Source organism: Notothenia rossii, assembly GCF_949606895.1.
Source record: "Notothenia rossii genome assembly, chromosome: 6".
Classification (NCBI taxonomy): domain Eukaryota; kingdom Metazoa; phylum Chordata; class Actinopteri; order Perciformes; family Nototheniidae; genus Notothenia; species Notothenia rossii.
In genome coordinates this window covers 89,044,667-89,069,139 of record NC_136909.1, presented here as the reverse complement: position 1 = coordinate 89,069,139, position 24,473 = coordinate 89,044,667, and the positions used below count along the sequence as shown (strand labels likewise).

General features: G+C 43.7%; 2 protein-coding genes and 1 long non-coding RNA gene across 3 annotated transcripts in view; 2 read left to right on the top strand and 1 right to left on the bottom strand.

The window, feature by feature from the left end:
• Positions 1-24,473, top strand: part of LOC307044218 (uncharacterized protein) — an 80,709-nt gene that overhangs the window by 23,517 nt on the left and 32,719 nt on the right. The window lies entirely within an intron of this gene.
• On the top strand, positions 965-13,975 carry LOC307044269 (pyridoxal kinase-like). The gene is made up of 4 exons (XM_079689362.1): positions 965-1,279; positions 8,337-8,391; positions 12,359-12,486; positions 13,965-13,975. The coding sequence occupies exons 1-4, from the start codon at positions 1,199-1,201 to the stop codon at positions 13,965-13,967; spliced, it is 267 nt and encodes an 88-aa protein (XP_079545488.1). The 5' UTR covers positions 965-1,198; the 3' UTR covers positions 13,968-13,975.
• LOC307044288 lies at positions 18,860-22,119 on the bottom strand. The gene is made up of 2 exons (XR_013809596.1): positions 21,410-22,119; positions 18,860-20,057 (listed from the first exon to the last, which is right to left on the bottom strand). It is a non-coding gene; the product is annotated as an uncharacterized lncRNA (long non-coding RNA).

Sequence of the window (24,473 nt, the reverse complement as noted above, 5' to 3'; positions counted from 1 at the left end):
TATTTTTTTTAAGGAGCTATCACTTTTATAGCCTGTAAAGGAAACATTATATAATTTATTTTTATTTTGAAAGTAATTTTACTAGTAGGCTGTTATATTTTGTATTTATTTTGCGTATATAAATATATGAATGCATTTGTTATTAATACAGTCTATCTCCCATTAAATAAGCTCTTACAATCAGTCATTACTTTTGTCTCTGTTTATTCATATCTGCTTTAATTGTATTTTCAGAATCAGAAAGTTGGTTTACACATACGAGGAATTTGCCTCGGTGTATTTGATGAATACAATAAACAGTTACAGAAGATAAAAAGTAAAATAATAATGAATACAAACTATTATAGGCCTACGTTAAGGTATATAAAATGATATACATGAAGTCTAGATATGCCAAAAGACTTTAATTGATGACAGAATAATAAAATAAAATTTGTGCTGAAGTGTTATGGGATGTAGAAAGTTGTGTACAAGAGAGGTAGCCTTTGTACAAATATGCAAACATATTTGGAGGGTTGTGCACACATGACAATACCTAATGAAATTGAGATATTGCTGCATTAAAAAAAAAAAATATAAATACATTCGAGTCATTTATGATGGTGGCGAAGTCCAGAATGTAAAATGTCCCCTCTGCAGTTCCTTCTTCTTCTTTATACAGGGGATTAGGATATTTGTTAAAAATGTTCTACAAATATTACCAAGAACTGTACACTTTGAGAAAGGTGAACAATCTGGAGGACTGTTCACACTTTTGGGTGTATTTCTGGTGACCCAAGACACACGTTTAATATGAATAATAATTAATAGAGAATAGCTTTGCAGCAGTATTGCATAGTTACTGCACTAACAAGTATTGTTCGCATATGTCTGTATACTGTATGTATACCGTATATATGTATTTTTACTCAACAACTCAACTGCGCATGCTCAGTGGGCCCACATCCGGGTACTTTGTGACTCCACAGCCTCTCTATTCTGTCTTCATGCACCAGTGAGCGAGTCTCATAGGAATGAATGGAGCTCCGCCTCTCTCTCTTTTCTCGTCCATGGTTTCAAACACCACTCTCATCCACACACACAGCGGGTTAGCCTCGGTTAGCTTAGCTTCTCCAAACCGGTTGTGTGATTTGTTTCTCCGATGTGTTGCCGGGATCCTCGTTGAAGTAACGGATTGATCTGCCTCCCCTCCTCGGCCATGGAGTGCCGTGTCCTGTCCATACAGAGCCATGTAGTCCGGGGGTATGTGGGCAACAAGAGCGCCTCTTTCCCATTGCAGGTAAATACAAACCGCATGCACTCATTATCGGACACCTTGCAGCCGCTTCGGACGCGACCCCGTCGGTCACGCTGCTCCAGAGAATCTGATACTAAACCCACTCATGTTAATGCCATTATTGTGAAGCAATATGCAAATAACATGATAGGCTACTACAAACGGTAATCCGCCTGAAACCGTTTCTGTTTGAGTTAATATGTGTTAGTTGTATTAAAAAAAGGCCGTAAATGATTGTTATAATGTGGTTAAACCCCAAATAACAGCTTCAAAGGTCCGGCAATACACCTGCCGACAGGTGTTTCCAGACAACACAAAATGGACCATGGCATTACATTATAAACCCACCCGTGTTAATGCCATTTCTGTGAATAAATGTGCAAATTACATCATAATACAAACCAGCCATCCGCCACACACCGTGTCTGTTTGACGGTGTGCGTTGGTTCTATTCCCCTGACGGTTTTATAGTAAACAGCGGTTGTGAAACTGTGGAAAAACCCCAGATTACAGCTTCAAATGTCAGGCAGTAAACGTGAGGACAGGTGTTCCCCATCCACATCTGTCCTCCTCTCCCTTTAACCCGTTCAGGATCTCACGGTTACTGCTTAACATTTATACCTGTTATTTGTTTGTTTTTTCCACATTCCCCTTTACATCCAATAGTATTCCTATTTAGATTAACAGTTTCTCTAACAACATGTAGAAGGTCTCAAATCCCCAAAAATTCAACCAGAGAATAGGAAAAACTAAATGTATAGAAATCAAATCAATAATAACACTGAGAGCGTAAATAACACAGGTATAACAACAATAAATACAAAACAAAAGATGGGTTGTATGTAGGGTCATCTTACATATTAGAATAATACAGTCCAATATACTTAGGAAAAATATCCATATGCCAGAAAAAATCCTAATTTTAAAGAAGCCATATGATATTATTTATGTGTCACACAGTCCAGTTCCTTTCATGCATCCTTTATAATCCTCCTAAACCATCCGTTTGACTAAACACACAGAGGAATAGAACATTAACTCAAACGAGACGGTTCTAGACGGAAGACCCATTTGTGTTTGATCGTACAAACTTTGCACGATGTCATTTCCACATTTCTTCACCAAAAATGGCATTTAAAATGTAACCCCGTGGTCCTCCGTTGGTCATAGGAGTGTGTGTTACAGCCACTAAGATCACAGAGCCCCCCCCCCCCCGACCATGTTTAACACGTTTTAAGTTACTCCGCTGTTCACGTGAAGGTAATCGCAATATTCTTCAAAGATGGCCGACTTGCCATTGATGACGTCACATTGTTTCACGGTTTTTATGAATCGCCTCTGACAGGAAAACATAACGGTGGAGATTTACTAAAGTACTGAACTTAAGTATTACTTTGATAAGTATTGAGTATTTTGAGTATTTTATATGTAATGCTACTACATTTCACTTTATTTAACACTCATGGTTACTTTAAAATTAGCTCCGCGTCGACAAAAGCATGTATTTGTCAACGCGGAAATACAGTATTAAATGTGAAATAAAGACAGGATGATATCATATTCTATAATAGTACAATTTTGTGAAAGTGCAGTTTGCAGACTGGGTACTTTTTCTTTAAAGTACATTTTAAGTAAGTTTTGATGTTAAACAATTCTAAACAGGGTTTCTATTTGTGATGGAGTATTTTAAGACCATAGTATTTGTACTTGTGCTTATAGAGGATCTTCTTCCACCTGCTGTGTCTGATAATGGATCCAGGTGTTTGAACTCTGCTTTGTTTAAAGGTGGCTTAAGGGTTCCTGTAATGTCAGACTGTTGATCCAATGACTCCTATGTGTCTCTACTTTAAAGAGTCTCTACTTTAAAGAGTCCTCTGCTGCTGATGTTCAGGTTTATATCAGTATGTAGTGTCTCTACTTTAAAGAGTTCTCTCCTGCTGATGTTCATGTGTATATCAGTATGTAGTGTCTCTACTTTAAAGAGTCCTCTCCTGCTGATGTTCAGGTGTATATCAGTATGTAGTGTCTCTACTTTAAACAGTCCTCTCCTGCTGATGTTCAGGTGTATATCAGTATGTAGTGTCTCTACTTTAAAGAGTCCTCTCCTGCTGATGTTCAGGTGTATATCAGTATGTAGTGTCTCTACTTTAAAGAGTTCTCTCCTGCTGATGTTCATGTGTATATCAGTATGTAGTGTCTCTACTTTAAAGAGTCCTCTCCTGCTGATGTTCAGGTGTATATCAGTATGTAGTGTCTCTACTTTAAAGAGTCCTCTCCTGCTGATGTTCAGGTGTATATCAGTATGTAGTGTCTCTACTTTAAAGAGTCCTCTCCTGCTGATGTTCAGGTGTATATCAGTATGTAGTGTCTCTACTTTAAAGAGTCCTCTCCTGCTGATGTTCAGGTGTATATCAGTATGTAGTGTCTCTACTTTAAAGAGTCCTCTCCTGCTGATGTTCAGGTGTATATCAGTATGTAGTGTCTCTACTTTAAAGAGTCCTCTCCTACTGAGGTTCAGGTGTATATCAGTATGTAGTCTCTCTACTTTAAAGAGTCCTCTCCTGCTGATGTTCAGGTGTATATCAGTATGTAGTGTCTCTACTTTAAAGAGTCCTCTCCTGCTGATGTTCAGGTGTATATCAGTATGTAGTGTCTCCACTTTAAAGAGTCCTCTCCTGCTGATGTTCAGGTGTATATCAGTATGTAGTGTCTCTACTTTAAAGAGTCCTCTCCTGCTGATGTTCAGGTGTATATCAGTATGTAGTGTCTCTACTTTAAAGAGTCCTAACTGGGGGATTTCCTTGTCCGATGTTGGGTCCAAGGACAGAGGGGGTTGTATTCATATTCTGTACAAACTGTAAAGACCCCTGAGAGAAATGTGTGATATTGGGATATACAAATAAACTTTGATTGACTAATTAACCAATCACAACAGAGCAGACTGGGCTCTGGTTTCAGACAGAGGGTGAGCAGAGGTGCAGCTTCCATTCCATATCCTCCAAAGATGGCCACCTTGTCGTTAATGACATCACGTTCCCGCTCCCTTTCACCAGCATGATGATGATGATGGTGATGATGATGGTGGTGATGATGCCGATGGTGTTAGTGATAGTTTTTATATTTCCACCAGTAGTGATCCTCAGGCTTCAGTACGTCGTCCTCCTGAAGAGCCGAGTCTATTTTTATCCCGCTGCTGGTGTGTTCTGTTATCCTAATGGCTGCTGGGCTTTCATGCATGTCTCTTTCACTTCTACTGTTCAACTGCAGCTGACAGAGGCAGAAACTGGAGAAAGTTATACGAACCACAGACTGTCTGTGGCATGGAGAACACGTCCCTGCTTTATTTCTCTCTGTATCAAGTTGTTGTGAGTTTGAATGGAGCCGCTACAGGTTAGCTTAGCCTGATCGGTCAGCTCGCCATCCAGAAAACACACATTTAAAACGGTTTCTCCTGCCGTCTTGTCTGCACACGCATTCATTATTCACAAGCCGGTATCAGTATGTTGTTACTTCACCGTCATTTGGAAACTTGTATTAACAATGAAATCATGGTCAAATATGTTCATTTTGTTGTTATTGTTGTTGGTATCTACCACAGCATCTACAAGATTCAAGTTTCAAGGCTTTTGTTGTCATGTAGTTACAGTGTAGTTATGTCAATGAAAATCTGAGGTCGCAAAGCAACACAATAACACAGATAAAATAGTGCAAGTCAATACAAATAAGAGGAATAGACATTGAGATAAGCCCCGCCTCCTCGCCAGCACGTTGTTTGAATGACGCCAGTAAACACAGCTGACAGCCGCGGTGAAACTCGAGCGATCAGAGCGATGCAAACTAGGGCTGTCCCGAATACCATTTTTCGGGCTCCGGATATTCGGTAGTAATCAGCAGCGAATATTTGAATATTCGGTGCTGAGAGATTTGTATTTTTTTTAATACATTTTTTTCAAAAAAAAGGTTTCATAACACGCTCCGAATCCGAGACACCTGGCAACACGCTGTTAAGCAGAAGCGTAGAAAGAGCATACTATTACGATTTATATTTATTTATTGTCTCAGTACTCGCAAACATTCAAACTAAATGTGTCCTCTGTAGGGTAACTGTAGGGTCTGCTGTATTGTTGAGGATGTTGATGGCTGGGATGCACCGATGGACACAAGTTATTATTAGGCTGAGCTACTCAACTTTATTAACTTTATTTTGCTTGCTTGCAACTATTTTCCAAGCAAAGTAAGAGCACGTTTTTATCATGTGTAACGTTACTGTTTAAACGGCGGATAAAGCAGCTTCACCATGGCAACTTGACAAAAGCTAAGCTAGGCTACTACTTACAGCCTCCAGGTGACTTTTCAGAGTTGTTGTGCCACCGTGGTAGGCCAGTTTCTTATCGCATGTTTGGCACACTGCCTTCTTCTTACCGTCGTCCAATTTAAAATGGTCCCACACAGCTGAAGTCTTCGGCAGTTTGTGGTTGAAACGAGTTGAAACGAGTTGAAGCGAGGTGAAGCGAGGTGAAGCGTGCCGTTTGCGTTCGTGACTGTGAGTCAACGCGATGTCAGGAGCACAGGCTGAGATTGTATATATTTCCGCATTTTAACACTGTAATTCAAAGTATAAATATAGTATAAGAATATGGCAATTAGCCTTTATTAATAGCATACATTTAGAATAAAAAATATATATATATATATATTTTTTTTTTGGAATAAAAAAAAAAAAAAGAATATCTGAATAATGAAATTGAAACCCGAATAGTTGGCCAACGAACGAATATTCGAATATTCGGGTACAGCCCTAATGCAAACTTAGCATTAGACTTCAGGTTTACATTTCCATAACTAAACTGTAGCTGTGCTGTGCATATGATGATGAAGCTTTTGAGTCCTTGACGGTACGTCCACACAGCAGCTTTAAAAAAAAGTCTTCCAACGCTTTTCTGCCCATTGACTTTGAATGGAGTGACGTCACCTTGCCTCGCTTTTCGCCGAACTGCATTGTGGGGAAGCAAAGCGAAGATTTCCAGGATTTCCAGGATTTTCAGGATTCAAAAGTTGAGCAATGTTCAACTTTTGAAGCTGAGCTGGAAGCGTCAGCCAATCAAATCCCGCTTATGTAAATCTGACAGTACAAGCGCTAGCCAATCAAACCGAGTTCAAGCTGGGAGAGCCAGACCGCAGTTCATCTCCTCATATTCCAAACGAGATATTACGGAAACAAATCAGCCGGTTCTTTACGACCAGAACTATTTACCGGGATACAAACAGGAGGAACCAGGCATGGAGGGAGGTGGCAGAGACAGAGGGAGGGAGGTGGCAGAGACAGTGGGTGAAACTGGTAGGTTTTTGCCTGTTTGGGGATTTTATATCCAGTTTACTTCGTTTAAACATTGCTAGCAAGCATAGACAGTATCTTTAGCCAGCATGGAATGTAGCATAAAATAGCACCATAGACATTAATCTCATACATGTTCATCATAGCCCTTCCCGATGACACTTTACCTCTGCCACATCATAGACTATATGCATCACATTAATGCACACAATGTCATACTCCTTTCTGCACATATTCTGAGTGGAGAAGAACCAGGGTTTATTGCTTTGTATGTCGGGGGCGGGATATTCATGTGATTGGTTGTTGGTCGCTTTGCTCGCAAAAATCCCCAAGCTCTCAGACACGCCCAGCTTCAAGATTTTCAAGATTTGTTCTAAGCTGCTGTGTGGACGTACCGTGAGACTACTACAGGCGAATGCATTTTGCAATGGAATGACAGCAGTGCATCTCTCAGATCACATCCAGCACTGTGCAGAAGCTCTTCCTCAGACACACTGGAGAGGCTGAAGGTCAAAGAGGGTGAAGCAGCGTCTCCTCTCTCAAAGCTCATGTTTGTTTCTCCGAACAAAAGACTCTTTCTGTCTTCCCGCTTCAGCACAATGAAGGAAGACGCTCAGATAACAATTACCTGCATGAGGCTGGTCCCGTGTCTCTGTCTCTACTAATTAAAAAAAGAAAGACAAAGACACAGGAGGAAAGTTGGTTTAAAGCTGTTCCAGATCTGACAGGAAGTCGTTCTTGTCTCCACTCATATAATCCAATTCAGAGTTTTTCGTCCCTTTTTTGTTTACATGCTGCAATTATGACTGAAGAGGTATGGAAGAAATGTCACGATATACAATATTTGAAAACGTTTTCAATCCGACATGCAAAGGTATAATATTTTAGGGATGGCTGTTGGTGCTTTCAGAAGAGAAACCTCATCTCTGTTTGACTTTTTAGTGTTTCCTTATGCAGAACTTTTAACTGATGGCAGATTGAGATTTGAATACGATGAAAACTTAAAGAGTCCTCTCCTGCTGATGTTCAGGTGTATATCAGTATGTAGTGTCTCTACTTTAAAGAGTCCTCTCCTGCTGATGTTCAGGTGTATATCAGTATGTAGTGTCTCTACTTTAAAGAGTCCTCTCCTGCTGATGTTCAGGTGTATATCAGTATGTAGTGTCTCTACTTTAAAGAGTCCTCTCCTGCTGATGTTCAGGTGTATATCAGTATGTAGTGTCTCTACTTTAAAGAGTCCTCTCCTGCTGATGTTCAGGTGTATATCAGTATATAGTGTCTCTATTTTAAAGAGTCCTCTCCTGCTGATGTTCAGGTGTATATCAGTATGTAGTGTCTCTACTTTAAAGAGTCCTCTCCTGCTGATGTTCAGGTGTATATCAGTATGTAGTGTCTCTACTTTAAAGAGTCCTCTCCTGCTGATGTTCAGGTGTATATCAGTATGTAGTGTCTCTACTTTAAAGAGTCCTCTCCTGCTGATGTTCAGGTGTATATCAGTATGTGGTGTCTCTACTTTAAAGAGTCCTCTCCTGCTGATGTTCAGGTGTATATCAGTATGTAGTGTCTCTACTTTAAAGAGTCCTCTCCTGCTGATGTTCAGGTGTATATCAGTATGTAGTGTCTCTACTTTAAAGAGTCCTCTCCTGCTGATGTTCAGGTGTATATCAGTATGTGGTGTCTCTACTTTAAAGAGTCCTGACCCCTTCTCTGTCCCTCTGTCTTCAGGTTTTAGGGTTTGAGGTGGACTCCATCAACTCTGTGCAGTTCTCCAACCATACAGGTGAGAGCGATGAACAAGCATGCTTATTTGAGAGTGTCTGTGTTGTAGTTAGGTGAGTGTGTGTGTGTGTGTGTGTGAGTCAGTGCCAGCCCCTGGTGTCGTGACGGGGTTTTAGCGAGATGTTTGTCGAGGCTCACAGCTCAGTGACTCTAGTTTTTGGGAGGCTGGTGACTCAGAAGCTGAACCCAGAATCTGACAGCGGCTTTCTGTCTGGTTTTGAAGCAGCAAAGATGCAGTTAGTATTCATTCATGTTCCCCTCGGTGTCACACAACCCGTCATATTTTGATGTGATTTGCAGTCCCTTGAATGAGCAGTGTGTTCCCCCCCTGCTTGAATCAGCTGAGAACACAAACACATCTGCACAGCTGTTGCTTCTCAGTAAATATAACATCATACTGAGGATCAGCACAATGTGACAGAGTTTAGAGTAAAAGGTTTCCCAAAACAGATGAAGACACAACTTGACAACACACAGCATTTAGAAAACCTTCAGCAACTTGAGGAAACATGCGCAGCGTTTACTAAAAACTGCAGAAACCAAATTCTGCAAGAAGCTCAGAACACAACGGAGACCAGGGGACACTAAAGAGTGACGCACACAGCTGGAGACCAGGGGACACTAAAGAGTGACGCACACAGCTGGGAGACCAGGGGACATCAAAGAGTGACGCACACAGCTGAGAGACCAGGGGACACTAAAGAGTGACGCACACAGCTGGAGACCAGGGGACACTAAAGAGTGACGCACACAGCTGGAGACCAGGGGACACTAAAGAGTGACGCACACAGCTGGGAGACCAGGGGACATCAAAGAGTGACGCACACAGCTGAGAGACCAGGGGACACTAAAGAGTGACGCACACAGCTGGGAGACCAGGGGACACTAAAGAGTGACGCACACAGCTGAGAGACCAGGGGACACTAAAGAGTGACGCACACAGCTGGAGACCAGGGGACATCAAAGAGTGACGCGCACAGCTGGACACCAGGGGACACTAAAGAGTGACGCACACAGCTGGGAGACCAGGGGACACTAAAGAGTGACGCACACAGCTGGAGACCAGGGGACATCAAAGAGTGACACAGACAGCTGGGAGACTAGGGGACACTAAAGAGTGACGCACACAGCTGGAGACCAGGGGACACTAAAGAGAGACGCACACAGCTGGAGACCAGGGAACATCAAAGAGTGACGCACACAGCTGGGAGACCAGGGGACACTAAAGAGTGACGCACACAGCTTGGAGACGAGGGGACACTAAAGAGTGACGCACACAGCTGGGAGACCAGGGGACACTAAAGAGTGACGCACACAGCTGGAGACCAGGGGACACTAAAGAGTGACGCACACAGCTGGGAAACCAGGGGACACTAAAGAGTGACACACAGCTGGGAGACCAGGGGACACTAAAGAGTGACGCACACAGCTGGAGACCAGGGGACACTAAAGAGTGACGCACACAGCTGGAGACCAGGGGACACTAAAGAGTGACGCACACAGCTGGAGACCAGGGGACACTAAAGAGTGACGCACACACCTGGAGACCAGGGGACACTAAAGAGTGACGCACACAGCTGGAGACCAGGGGACACTAAAGAGTGACGCACACAGCTGGGAGACCAGGGGACACTAAAGAGTGACGCACACAGCTGGAGACCAGGGGACACTAAAGAGTGACGCACACAGCTGGGAGACCAGGGGACACTAAAAAGTGACGCAAGCAGCTGGAGACCAGGGGACACCAAAGAGTGACGCACACAGCTGGAGACCAGGGGACACTAAAGAGTGACGCACACAGCTGGGACGGAGCGCTTGGTGATGTTCAGGATTATAAAGATGGACAACTGTCTCTGTTGTTGGAAACTTACCTAAACATTTTTTTGGGCTTATTTTAAAATGATTACATGTGACCGTGCTGTAGTTCCTTTATAGCCCAACATTAGCCTCCTTTAGCTTAGCGGTGGTGAAGTGAAGTCATGTGACCGTGCTGTAGTTCCTTTATAGCCCAACATTAGCCTCCTTTAGCTTAGCGGTGGTGACGTGAAGTCATGTGACCGTGCTGTAGTTCCTTTATAGCCCAACATTAGCCTCCTTTAGCTTAGCGGTGGTGAAGTGAAGTCATGTGACCGTGCTGTAGTTCCTTTATAGCCCAACATTAGCCTCCTTTAGCTTAGCGGTGGTGACGTGAAGTCATGTGACCGTGCTGTAGTTCCTTTATAGCCCAACATTAGCCTCCTTTAGCTTAGCGGTGGTGACGTGAAGTCATGTGACCGTGCTGTAGTTCCTTTATAGCCCAACATTAGCCTCCTTTAGCTTAGCGGTGGTGACGTGAAGTCATGTGACCGTGCTGTAGTTCCTTTATAGCCCAACATTAGCCTCCTTTAGCTTAGCGGTGGTGACGTGAAGTCATGTGACCGTGCTGTAGTTCCTTTATAGCCCAACATTAGCCACCTTTAGCTTAGCGGTGGTGACGTGAAGTCATGTGACCGTGCTGTAGTTCCGTTATAGCCCAACATTAGCCTCCTTTAGCTTAGCGGTGGTGACGTGAAGTCATGTGACCGTGCTGTAGTTCCGTTATAGCCCAACATTAGCCTCCTTTAGCTTAGCGGTGGTGACGTGAAGTCATGTGACCGTGCTGTAGTTCCTTTATAGCCCAACATTAGCCTCCTTTAGCTTAGCGGTGGTGAAGTGAAGTCATGTGACCGTGCTGTAGTTCCTTTATAGCCCAACATTAGCCTCCTTTAGCTTAGCGGTGGTGACGTGAAGTCATGTGACCGTGCTGTAGTTCCTTTATAGCCCAACATTAGCCTCCTTTAGCTTAGCGGTGGTGACGTGAAGTCATGTGACCGTGCTGTAGTTCCTTTATAGCCCAACATTAGCCTCCTTTAGCTTAGCGGTGGTGACGTGAAGTCATGTGACCGTGCTGTAGTTCCGTTATAGCCCAACATTAGCCTCCTTTAGCTTAGCGGTGGTGACGTGAAGTCATGTGACCGTGCTGTAGTTCCGTTATAGCCCAACATTAGCCTCCTTTAGCTTAGCGGTGGTGACGTGAAGTCATGTGACCGTGCTGTAGTTCCTTTATAGCCCAACATTAGCCTCCTTTAGCTTAGTGGTGGTGACGTGAAGTCATGTGACCGTGTTGTAGTTCCTTTATAGTCCAACATTAGCCACCTTTAGCTTAGTGGTGGTGACGTGAAGTCATGTGACCGTGTTGTAGTTCCTTTATAGCCCAACATTAGCCACCTTTAGCTTAGCGGTGGTGACGTGAAGTCATGTGACCGTGCTGTTGTTCCTTTATAGCCCAACATTAGCCTCCTTTAGCTTAGCGGTGGTGACGTGAAGTCATGTGACCGTGTTGTAGTTCCTTTATAGTCCAACATTAGCCACCTTTAGCTTAGTGGTGGTGACGTGAAGTCATGTTACCGTGTTGTAGTTCCTTTATAGCCCAACATTAGCCTCCTTTAGCTTAGTGGGTCTGTTTGGGGTTTGGAGCAGGACAATTCAGAGACATGTCCTTAGTAACAGCTGGAAGAGAGGGGGGGGGGGGGGCTACAAGGATTTGTTTGGGGTTTGGAGCAGGACACTTCAGAGACATGTCCTTAGGAACAGCTGGAAGAGAGGGGGGGGGGGTACAAGGATCTGTTTGGGGTTTGGAGCAGGACACTTCAGAGACATGTCCTTAGTAACAGCTGGAAGAGAGGGGGGGGGGGCTACAAGGATCTGTTTGGGGTTTGGAGCAGGACACTTCAGAGACATGTCCTTAGTAACAGCTGGAAGAGAGGGGGGGGGGGCTGGAAGAGAGGGGGGGGGGGCTACAAGGATCTGTTTGGGGTTTGGAGCAGGACACTTCAGAGACATGTCTTTATATATATCCTTCCTAGACCTATACTATATGCCTACAAATAGTACAATAGGAGACCTTTAACTTGTTATTTATAAATATGTTGTTCTTTGTGTTTCTGCAGCTGTACAGCGTGGCCTCTCAGTCTCAGAGCCTCAGCGGACACAAGGTGCAGTTTGTCCCGTTCCCCTCCACCCTGAACTACAAACACAAGTTCATCTACAGGAGCCCAGAGCTGCCCACCATCCTCAGGTACACACACACACACACACACACACACACACACACACACACACACACACACACACACACACACACACACACACACACACACACACACACACACACACACACACACACACACACACACACACACACACACACACACACACACACTCAACACACACACACACACACACACACACACACACACACACACACACACACACACACACACACACTATGCTACTTAGTGAGGTCTGAGTCAAAAGACCTACACAGTGAGGACCAACCTCTCTATAACACACAAATTCACACACACACATACACACATCTACACAATAACATACACACACATACCCACTAACAATTTAACACCAACACGCAGACAAACATACACACTAACACATTATACCACGCACACACACACACTTATACACACTAACACTCACAAACACACTTGCACACACACTCACACACATAAATGTACTTAATACATAGTGAGTTCTGAGTCAAAGGACCTTCAAAGTGAGGACCACACTCTATAACACACACATGCACAAACATGCACACACTAACAGACATATACTCAATAACACACACACTCACACAATTACATACCCACGCACATACATGTACACTCACACACACATATTAAAACACGCACACACACACTAACACACAAACACACTCAGACACACACACACACACACACACACACACACACACACACTCAGACACACACACACACACACTACCAAACACACACACACACACACACACACACACACACACACACACACACACACACACACACACTCAGACACACACACACACACACTACCAAACACACACACACACACACACACACACACACACACACACTCAGACACACTCACTTACACACTACCAAACACACACACACACACACACACACACACACACACACACACACACACACACACACACACACACACTCAGACACACACACACACACACTACCAAACACACACACACACACACACACACACACACACACACACACACACACACACACACACACACACACACACACACACACACACACACACACACATGTACACTCACACACACAGATTAAAACACACACACACACACACACACACACACACACATAGTCAAACACACTTGCACACTCACACACATACATGTACTTACTACTTAGTGAGGTCCAAGTCAAAATACCTGCACATTGAGGACCACCCTCTCTATAACACACTTTGAATCCACTTTTTTTATCGCATTCTATTTTGATGTTATTTTATTAGTTATTATTTCAAATGTTTCCCTATTTTCGGACATTTCGTACAGCAAACCGTTAATCTATAAACTAACCTGCAGTTTAATCTGTAATAAAGTGACTCTCAGATCCTCGTTCATTAGTTAAACACAACATATTTCGGTGGATTAACCTCAACTTGTTTTGCCCTTTGGTTAGTTGTGCGACACTAACGTCTGTCTTTGTGTTGCAGTGATTTCCTTGGCCACCAACAGACGGACGATTCAGCCTGAAAACACACTCCTGATTCAACACACACACACACACATTAGTTTTGAACTGAATTTTCTGGCATGAACTACACACACTTCATTCCTCTTTACGTCAGCATTCCCCTCACAGCGACAGGGCTTTGAACCGCGGAGCGAGGAGGACGGCCACCATCACACAGAACCACCATTTTTCTTTTGACTGTTTCCATCTCTTTGATTCTTTACCTTCTTTATCTATCTTTGGGTCCATCTGATCGTGACTCTCTTCATGATGCCGTTTTAGTTTTAAAGGCCTGTTTGACTTGAATAATGATTAAATACTTCTGGGTTTTATGAAGCTGTGACTTTGTGTTTTTGTTGGTGATGAACTCACTGCAGCGTGTTTACAGAGGCGGCACCAACACACACACACACACACCAACTCACACAGACAGACACCAACACACACCCACATACACCAACACACACAGACAGACACCAACACACACATACAGATACCAACACACACATACAGACACCAACACACAAAGACAGACACCAACACACACACACACACACACACACACACACACACACACACACACACCAACACACACAGACAGACACCAACACACACACACAGACACCAACACACACACACAGACACCAACACACACACACACACAGATACCAACACACACACACAGACAGACACCAACACACACACACAGACACCAACACACACAGACAGATACCAACACACACACACACACACACAGATACCAACACACACACACACACAGATACCAACACACACACACAGACAGACACCAACACACACACACAGACACCAACACACACACACACACAGATACCAACACACACACACAGACAGACACCAACACACACACACACACACAGACACCAACACACACACACACACACACACACACACAGATACCAACACACACAGACAGACACCAACACACACAGACAGACACCACACACACAGACAGACACCAACACACACACACACACACACACACACACAGATACCAACACACACACACAGACAGACACCAACACACACACACACACACAGACACCAACACACACACACACACACACACACACACAGATACCAACACACACAGACAGACACCAACACACACACAGACACCAACACACACAGACAGATACCAACACACACAGACAGACACCAGACACACACACACACACACACACACACACACACACACACACACACACACACTCAGATACCAACACACACAGACAGACACCAACACACACACACAGATACCAACACACACAGAGACCAACACACACAGACAGACACCAACACACACACACACACAGATACCAACACACACAGACAGACACCACACACACAGACAGACACACACACACACACACACACACACACACACACACACACACACACACACACACACACTCAGATACCAACACACACAGACAGACACCAACACACACACACAGATACCAACACACACAGACACCAACACACACAGAGACCAACACACACAGACAGACACCAACACACACACACACAGATACCAACACACACAGACAGACACCAACACACACAGACAGACACCAACACACACACACAGATACCAACACACACAGACACCAACACACACAGACACCAATACACACAGACAGACACCAACACACACAGACAGACACCAACACACACACACAGATACCAACACACACAGACACCAACACACACAGACAGACAGACACCAACACACACAGACACCAACACACACAGACAGACACCAACACACACAGACAGACAGACACCAACACACACAGACACCAACACACACAGACAGACACCAACACACACAGACAGACAGACACCAACACACACAGACACCAACACACACAGACAGACACCAACACACACACACAGACAGACACCAACACACACCCACAGACAGACACCAACACACACACACACACACACACACACACAGACAGACAGACAGACAGACAGACAGACAGACAGACAGACACCAACACACACAGACAGACACCAACACACACAGACACACACACACACACACAGACAGACAGACAGACAGACAGACAGACAGACACCAACACACACAGACAGACACCAACACACACAGACAGACACACACACACACACACACAGACAGACAGACAGACAGACAGACAGACAGACAGACACCAACACACACAGACAGACACCAACACACACAGACACACACACACACACACACACACACACAGACAGACAGACAGACAGACAGACAGACAGACAGACACCAACACACACAGACAGACACCAACACACACAGACAGACACCAACACATACCATACATACACTTACCAGGTCTATCCAGAGGCTTCCCCCGCCACTCGACCCAACTCACCACCAGATGGTTATCAGTTGACAACTCCGCCCCTCTCTTTACCCGAGTGTCCAAAACATACGGCCTCAGGTCTGATGATACGACAACGAAATCGATCATGGACCTTCTGCCTAGGGTGCTCTGGTACCAAGTACACTTATGAGCATCCTTATGTTCGAACATGGTGTTTGTTATGGCCGATCCATGACTAGCACAGAAGTCCAGTAACAAACCACCACTCCGGTTCAGATCAGGGGGGCCGTTCCTCCCAATCACTCCCCTCCAAGTGTCTCCATCATTGCCCACATGTGTGTTGAAGTCTCCCAGCAAGATTAAAGAGTCCCCTTCAGGAGCCCCATACAGGACTCTTTCCAGGGTCTCCAAGAAGGCCGTATACTCTGAACTGCTGTTGGGTGCATAAGCACACACAACAGTCAGAGTTTTCCCCCCCATAACCCGCAGGCGTAGGGAGGCGACCCTCTCGTCCACTGGGGTAAACTCCAACAAAGCGGCACCCAACCGGGGGCTTGTGAGTATCCCCACGCCCGCCCGGCGCCTCACACCTTGAGCAACTCCGGAGAAGAAGAGAGTCCAAGCCCTATCCAGAAGTAAGGTTCCAGAGCCGACGCTGTGCGTAGAGGTGAGCCCAACCAGATCCAACTGGTAACGCTCCACCTCCTGCACAAGCTCCGACTCCTTCCCCCCCAGAGAGGTGACGTTCCACTGGGTCTGGTCCGTCGAGACCCTCTGCCTTCACTGCCACCCTTCTTGCAGCGCACCCGACCCCATCGCTGTTTCCCGTAGGTGGTGGGCCCGCGGGACGGAGAAGCGGAGGTGTTGCCCACGTTGCCTTTTCGGGCTGTGCCCGGCCGGGCTCCGTGGCAAGCCCGGCCACCAGACGCTCGCCGACGATTCCTCCTTCTGGGCCTGGCTCCAGAAGGGGACCCGGGCTTCCTCCGGGCCGGGTATCCTCACTTCTTTGTTGTTCTTTCATGAAGTCTTTTGAACCAATCTTAGTCTGGCCCCTTGCCTGAGACCAATTTGCCATGGGAGACCCTACCAGGAACAAAAGGTTCCAGACAACACAGCCTCCAGGTTCATCAGGGCACACAAACCTCTCTACCACGGTAAGGTGCTGGTTCTTCAGAGAGGGCTCTAGGGAATTGTAGTTTTTAAATGTATTAGTGTTTTTCTTAAAATTAGAAGTTATAAATACTGAATTAAGAATACTGTGACGACCTCTCCACACCACATGGGGTGCCCTCTGGTTGTGTGTGTGTTTTGTGTGTGATTGCAGGTTCGTGGGCTGTAACATAAAGCAGGGAGGCGAGACGAGAGGTAAGAATATATAGTTTATTTGTTAAACACATCAACTAAATGGACACCAGCAACAGGTCCCCGAAGCTGGCGCAGAGAGAGTGCCCAGAGGAGTGAGAACCACGTAACCGGCTGGGCTCCTCCTATATTATTTTCAGCTAAGCTCACCTGGCAGGTGCGCCTCATCAGACAGCTGCAGCTGGAACCTGCAATCACACACAAAACACACAACCAGACGGCACCCCACATGGTGTGGAGGGGTCGTCATAATACACTGAGGGTTTAAGGGGATGGTAAACGCATTTGTGTAATCAGATTTCAAATATCAAATTGTGGTGGGTGAAAATATATTTTAACCATATTTGACCCAAATGTGACAGTGCCACCAGTTTTGACTATACTCACCTGATAGCTGAGGTCAAGAGCTCTCTAACAGTATGTCCCATGTCTGTAGTCCCTTTTGTTGCTTAATTATAAGCCTTCAAACATGCACCGAGGTCAAGGTTCAAAGGTCAGTATTTCAAAGCAGGAGCAATGTGGAATCTTCATACACTGAAAAAATGTATACGTTGGACTAACTTAAAAAAATTGCGCTAATTTGTTACAGCTAATTTTTTTAGTTTATTCCAACTTGATTTTTCAACCTAAAAAGATTAAGTTGAGTTTAAGTGAAAAATATTGCTTCTGTCTAAGATTCACACAAAGTAATAAGATGATTCATTCTGAAGACCGCACAACATTTATTACTTTGTTATAACTTCATTTTTCCTTTTGGACTAACCTCATATTCATATTAGATCTAAGGAAAAATGTTAAGTTTGTGAAAAAAAATACTTCATTTTGTTGCAGGCAATATTTTGTATTATAGCTTAAAATATTTTTCTTTGATTACAAAGCAAACACTTTAAGGTACATCAATACAATACTGTGTTTTGTTTACTGTAAACAAATTACATATGACTTATAACACTTGGTTTAGCTCAGTTCACAAAGACAGGAATATTCTCTTCAAAAGACCTTAACATTTATTGGGATGTCTTTAAAATATGCATCACCTATTCTGTTTTATAAAATACCATTTTTTTTTAAATTCAAAATAAATACATCAATAGATTAATACAATTAATTGAGTAAATTATGCAACCACTTTGCACTTATGTAAAAAATAAATAAAAGTAAATCAACATCACTTTGGCTTTTTTTTTACAAAACTCTCCTGTAGCCTTAACCAAATACATCACAAACATGCATATGAACATGTTAAACTAGCTTGCATATCTCACCTTTAACATGTAAATATGTAATGCGTTTAAACCTGGCTGCCTTTTAATTAAAGACTAGAACGTATGCATGACATCTTGTTTTTCTTTACACTTTTAAACACTTCAACAATATTTTCTGCAGCTCTTAATTACAACTTCAGATAAACAAGTATTAGCCATTAAGAAGGGTTTGAGTAGCATTACCAGAATCTGTGAAGTCACATTCTTTTTTAACTTCAAATGAAACAGAGGCCAAAACATTTAAGCAACGAAAAATGCAGTTCAATCCCTAGCATTGCAGTCTTTGAACAAGGTTGGCCTTTTGTGTCAGTTCAATCATTTCAACTAGATTCGAGTTCTTGTAGAGACTGAGCTGGAGGGTGTGGACAAGATGTCAGTATCGTCTGATTGAGCAGACGCTGCTTCTTCACAGACGGTAAAGATGTATTCTTGGACATCATCATCAGGTACTGGGATGACCTTGATAGTTGTCAAATCTTCAAGGTCAGCAGAGGATGTCAGGTTGACTAGTGCATCTCCAATGTCTCTGTCTTGATATTGCATTCTAAAACGTCCACCTATAGAGTGCCACAGTGACGCGTCCTAAAACCCGGAAGTAAGTCAGCATTTTACCACTTCCTGTTCCTTCGACAAAAAACCAAAGCAATTTCTCCATAGGATTTTGGAAAATAGCTGGAAATCAGGTCTGTGGTTGAAACACATTCACGAGACGGATCACGTTTTGTTCAGCCGGATAATCTCCACAGGTCTACTTTTATCATTTTCGAATCATAATTCTATTGATCATAAATCTATCAATTAGATTTATGATCCGGCTGAACAAAACGTGATCCGTCTCTTAAATGTGTTTCAACCACAGGCCTTATTTCCAGCTATTTTTGCAAAATTCTATAGTTTTAGGACGCGTCACTGTGGCTCTCTATTTCACACACTTTCCTGACTTCATCAGTGAGTCCATTGTCTCTGGAATCCCATCAGGCAGAACTAGCTTCCTGGTGTCATCGGGATTCAGAAGAACTTGTAACTTGGCTGGCGTTTTCACGGTCATGTCAGGCAACCCAAAAGGAACTAGAAAAAACAGGAACATAAACAATGATATTAGTAATAGGGCAACGATACACTGACGACTGAATGTCAGTGTCTCATAATAGGGACATGCCTGGACTGACAGAGCAAATGATTTCCACCAGTAGCTCTCAATAAACATACAGATGTGAGGATAGACTTTACATGCAACAATATTAATAAAGTGCAGTCTTGTATTTTTTATTTACTTGTACAATGCATACTTTTTCTCATTTAACTTTAATATTTTAAATTACCTTACTTAACATTTGGGTACCTAACTAGATATATTATCACTTGAGATTAGAGTAGAGTAACGCAGCGTCCACACGGCAGCGTGCGTTGAAGCTAAATTCAATCACATCAATCTCCCGCCCCGGACACACAAGCACGCGGTTTTGATTGGCTAGAGCCTGTACTGGCATATAATTTGATTGGCTGACGCTTCCGTCGAAGCTTGAAAAGTTGAACTTTTCTCAACTTTTGAAGCGAGCAACGGAGGCAAAGTGAAGTGACGGAAGCACAATGCAGTTCGGCAAAGCGTGACGTCAAAGTGAATGGGAAGCTGCGTTGAAGCTTCAACCAGAGTTCAAGTTATAAACTGAGCTCTACGGGGTCTTTAAACAACAACAAACTTAAATATGAAAAGGTTCAACTACACACATCATCTTGGCTCGCGCAGCCCGCTCACAGGCATAGATTGCGCAACCTTGGAAGTGCAGTGCAGGCATATTGTCATTCAAGAGATGCGTAGTTCTTTTGGAAAACATGTTTTGAGTTTAGTCTATTCACCTCGTTAGCATAAATAATACTCATTACATTGACACCTGCATTATTTTTGATAAAAATAATGGTTGTTGGTAATGTATATAGCGACTAACACAGATATATGATTTCACTGCGTCCGTTGGCTCCACATAACTCGAACCCTGGCTTCAACGCACGCCGTTACGGCCCCTACACACGGCGGCGTGCGTTGTCGCTTGCCGGCGGGGGGGGGGCTGGAACTCGACCAACAACCAATCACATGAATCTCCCGCCCCAGACACACAAGCACGCGGTTTGATTGGCTAGAGCTTGTACTGGCATATGATTCGATTGGCTGACGCCTCCGTCGAGGCGTCAAAAGTAGAACATTGCTCTACTTTTGCAGCGAGCACCGCGAGAGAAGCTACGCTTTGCTCCCACAATGCAGTTCGGCTAATCGTGACGTCACCCCATTCAAAGTGAATGGGCAGAAGCGTTGAAGCGGCAACGCACGCCGCCGTGTGGACGGGCCGTAAGTCTCCATTTTGGGTTTTTCAATCCTTTTTAAACGTACATGAAAACTACTTCCAGTTCATTTTGGAACTCACCAAATCATACATTGTGACCTTCAGTGGAAAAAGCAAACCTGTAAACACAAAGGAAATAAATAAATAAACGAGGTGTATTTAAACAATCTTAACCCAACATAAATCACACACTCTCATGGTCAACAAGACGGGCAGCGCGTTACAAGGAGATTCGGGTTGTTTCCCCCTCCCCACTGTTTACAGTCCCCTCCAGAGCGGCGTGGTCCGAGTACGGGTTGCTGCAGAGCAGAGATACACCATCAGCCACATAACTATATTGGTCCCGGAGCTTTTTGATAACGGCTCGCCAAAAGTATAAACATATCTAACGCTGCCTGGGCTCTGGCTGTTAGTGTATTTAATATGCTGCGGTGTTTTTCATGAGCGGAGCACGCATTGAAAATGACCTGGTTTAACAGCTTAAAAACTAGCTAGCACGTAGCTAAACTTGCATAGCCCCATATAAAATACCTTATGTGAAACCAATATAACATTTGCAACTATTTAAACTTTTCACTAGTCAAACCGACACAACAAGAAATCTCCACTTGCATGATAAATGTATGAAAATTATCTGGTTAAGCCATCCTTAAAAAATGGTTACACGTGGTTAAACGTTGCTAGCTAACACATAGCCAAATACAAAGACAGATGGTAAATTAGTTGTTTAGCTTGACAGGACACTAAATGGATAAACATTTAAACATAGTTTAAAACAAAAAAAGCAAACATTTCAAATCCTTACCTTATTTAAAAATGTTTTTGGGTAAGACACTCTCACAGACAGCGGGTAGCGGTGTAATGGCGGCTGCAGCAAATCTTGAAGTCACCTTGCTTTGTACGTCACGTGGTCATGTGACATGCTTTGAAGTAAAAATAACGATTTAGGTTGAATATTGTTTTTAAGTTATTTCAGGGGGGTGGGTTTTGCTTCTGGGCAAACGGAAAAAATCATGTCAAAAACGGAAACCATGATTCTTAATTAGACCAATTTAAAAATGTACTTTCATTAAATGACACAGTCGTTGCAATTTTTTCAGTGTACTGACATATGTTACTCTCCAGGTGAAGACCTTTCCAACAATGTATTTGGTGTACCTCTACAGCAAAGTTTTAATTTTCTCATTTCATGGTCACGAGCCATCCCAGGCGTATAGTTTCAGAGAGCACTTTCACGGCCCAATATACGTATAGAAGCTTTTTTTTGTTTATTTGCTTTTGTTTTATGGAAATAGGGACCAATATGAGTCACCTTCAGAGATTACAATACCACATAATCTGTTTCATTAGCCAATGCAAGCATGCAAAGAATGTGTCTTGGCATTGGGCCTTAAAAACACAGAGTAATAAAAATAGACAAAAGTAAGGTAATAATCATAATTGTTATTATTATTATTGTTGTGGCGGCTCAATTCCCAGTCCAGTTTGAGTCGCCGAGAGGCTAAGCTTGGCTATAGGCTGTGACGCGTTTTCAAAGAGAAAGTCCACACCGAAGTAATATAGTCTGACAATATTTAATAAACAAAAACAAAAGACAAACTATAGGGAGAAAAACGGTCAACAGAAAAAATAGGTTTGTTTGAGATGAGCTGTGGCTCGCATCGATTCAGGCTCGCGTCTATTCTAGTAGACGAGAATAGCCGGGGGAGGTCTCAAAAAGCTCGCCTGAAGTCGGACAGCTCGGAGTCGGCTTGACACGGTTTGCAAAGGTGGAAATTGCGTTGGCGTTTTTCGTTGCAGATGAAGTGGATGCAATAGAAATCACACAATTATTATATCACTACAAACAAATTACTCAAGTGTCTGTTCATTTTAAAACAAATCAATACAACTCAACAAACTGACCTGCTACAATGAAAACCAAGGAACCTATATAGTGGCTTGGCCAAACCAAGTTGAAACCATTAATAGTAACAGAATACACAAAGGACACTGACAAAACCCAAATCCTCCCCCAATGGACATGGTAACTCAAGAGACAAAGAAAGTAATTAATACAAACAATTTTGTCAGTTAATTTATATAACCGGAGCCACATTTTGACAGTCCGACGTCAGGCCGCTCAGTGAAAAAGCAAGTTAAGCTAACTGTGCTCGGCTAGCTTATCAAAATCTCTTATTTTGGTCCGACGTGGTTTTGGTCCGACCTCCGCCAGCGTCATAACCCACCAGGCACGTTTCAGAAGCGGAGCGTCTTGCCTGCCGGCTCGCAGTTTTTGTTGATCGCATTCATCATCATAATGATTCTATATATATAATTGACACAGTGCCTGTAAACCGGAGGAGAACGCTGGCATGTCTCCTCCTACTTGAAAGACTACGGAGGGATAAAGCCTGCAAAATTATTTTGGGGATGGGCCGGATGCTCTGACCGGTCCACTTCCTGCCCGGCGCTATGCAACACCTCGCTATGAAAATAGACCTGCATCCTATTTTGAGCGGAGCCCAGCGCAGAGACGCTTCTGGGACGCTTCTAGCCGTAACTCGGCGCGTCTGGTGAAATAGCACCCATTGACTAGAGTGGCCGTGACCGCTGTGATCGCTGTGACCGCTGTGAACGCCGCGGCGCAGCCGGACCCGGTGGAATCTAGGGGTTACACGTGTAAGGTTTGTAAGTTCAGTACAGGGTCCATTCCTGCATTCATTTTGCATGTTAAAATTCACAGAAATCTTGCAAACATTAGATTTGAGTGTGGACATGCAGAATGCCCTACTGTATTCAAAGTGTTTTAAAATATTGTGTATTATCTAAGAATACTGATAATGTATTTGCCAAACAGTGCCTTTTGTTGTGTCTCGTCAAATGTGTTAGTGATGTTTATGTATTATGTGTGTCATTTTGTTATTTCACGTCATGTCAGGTCTGTCTATTCATGTCATTCATCTTTAGTTAAGTCCCTGTGTTTCATGTCGTGTCTCGTTTTCCATTTCCTGTTTCATTTTGTACTTACCTCTTGTCTCTCATTTCAGGCCCTGTTACTTCCTCCCTTTGTGTGTTTTCCCGTCTTCGTCAGCGTCTGCCCCGCCCCTGATTGTTTCCACCTGTTCCCCTCGTGTTCAAACAGTCCTGTCTCCCTCCTGTCCTG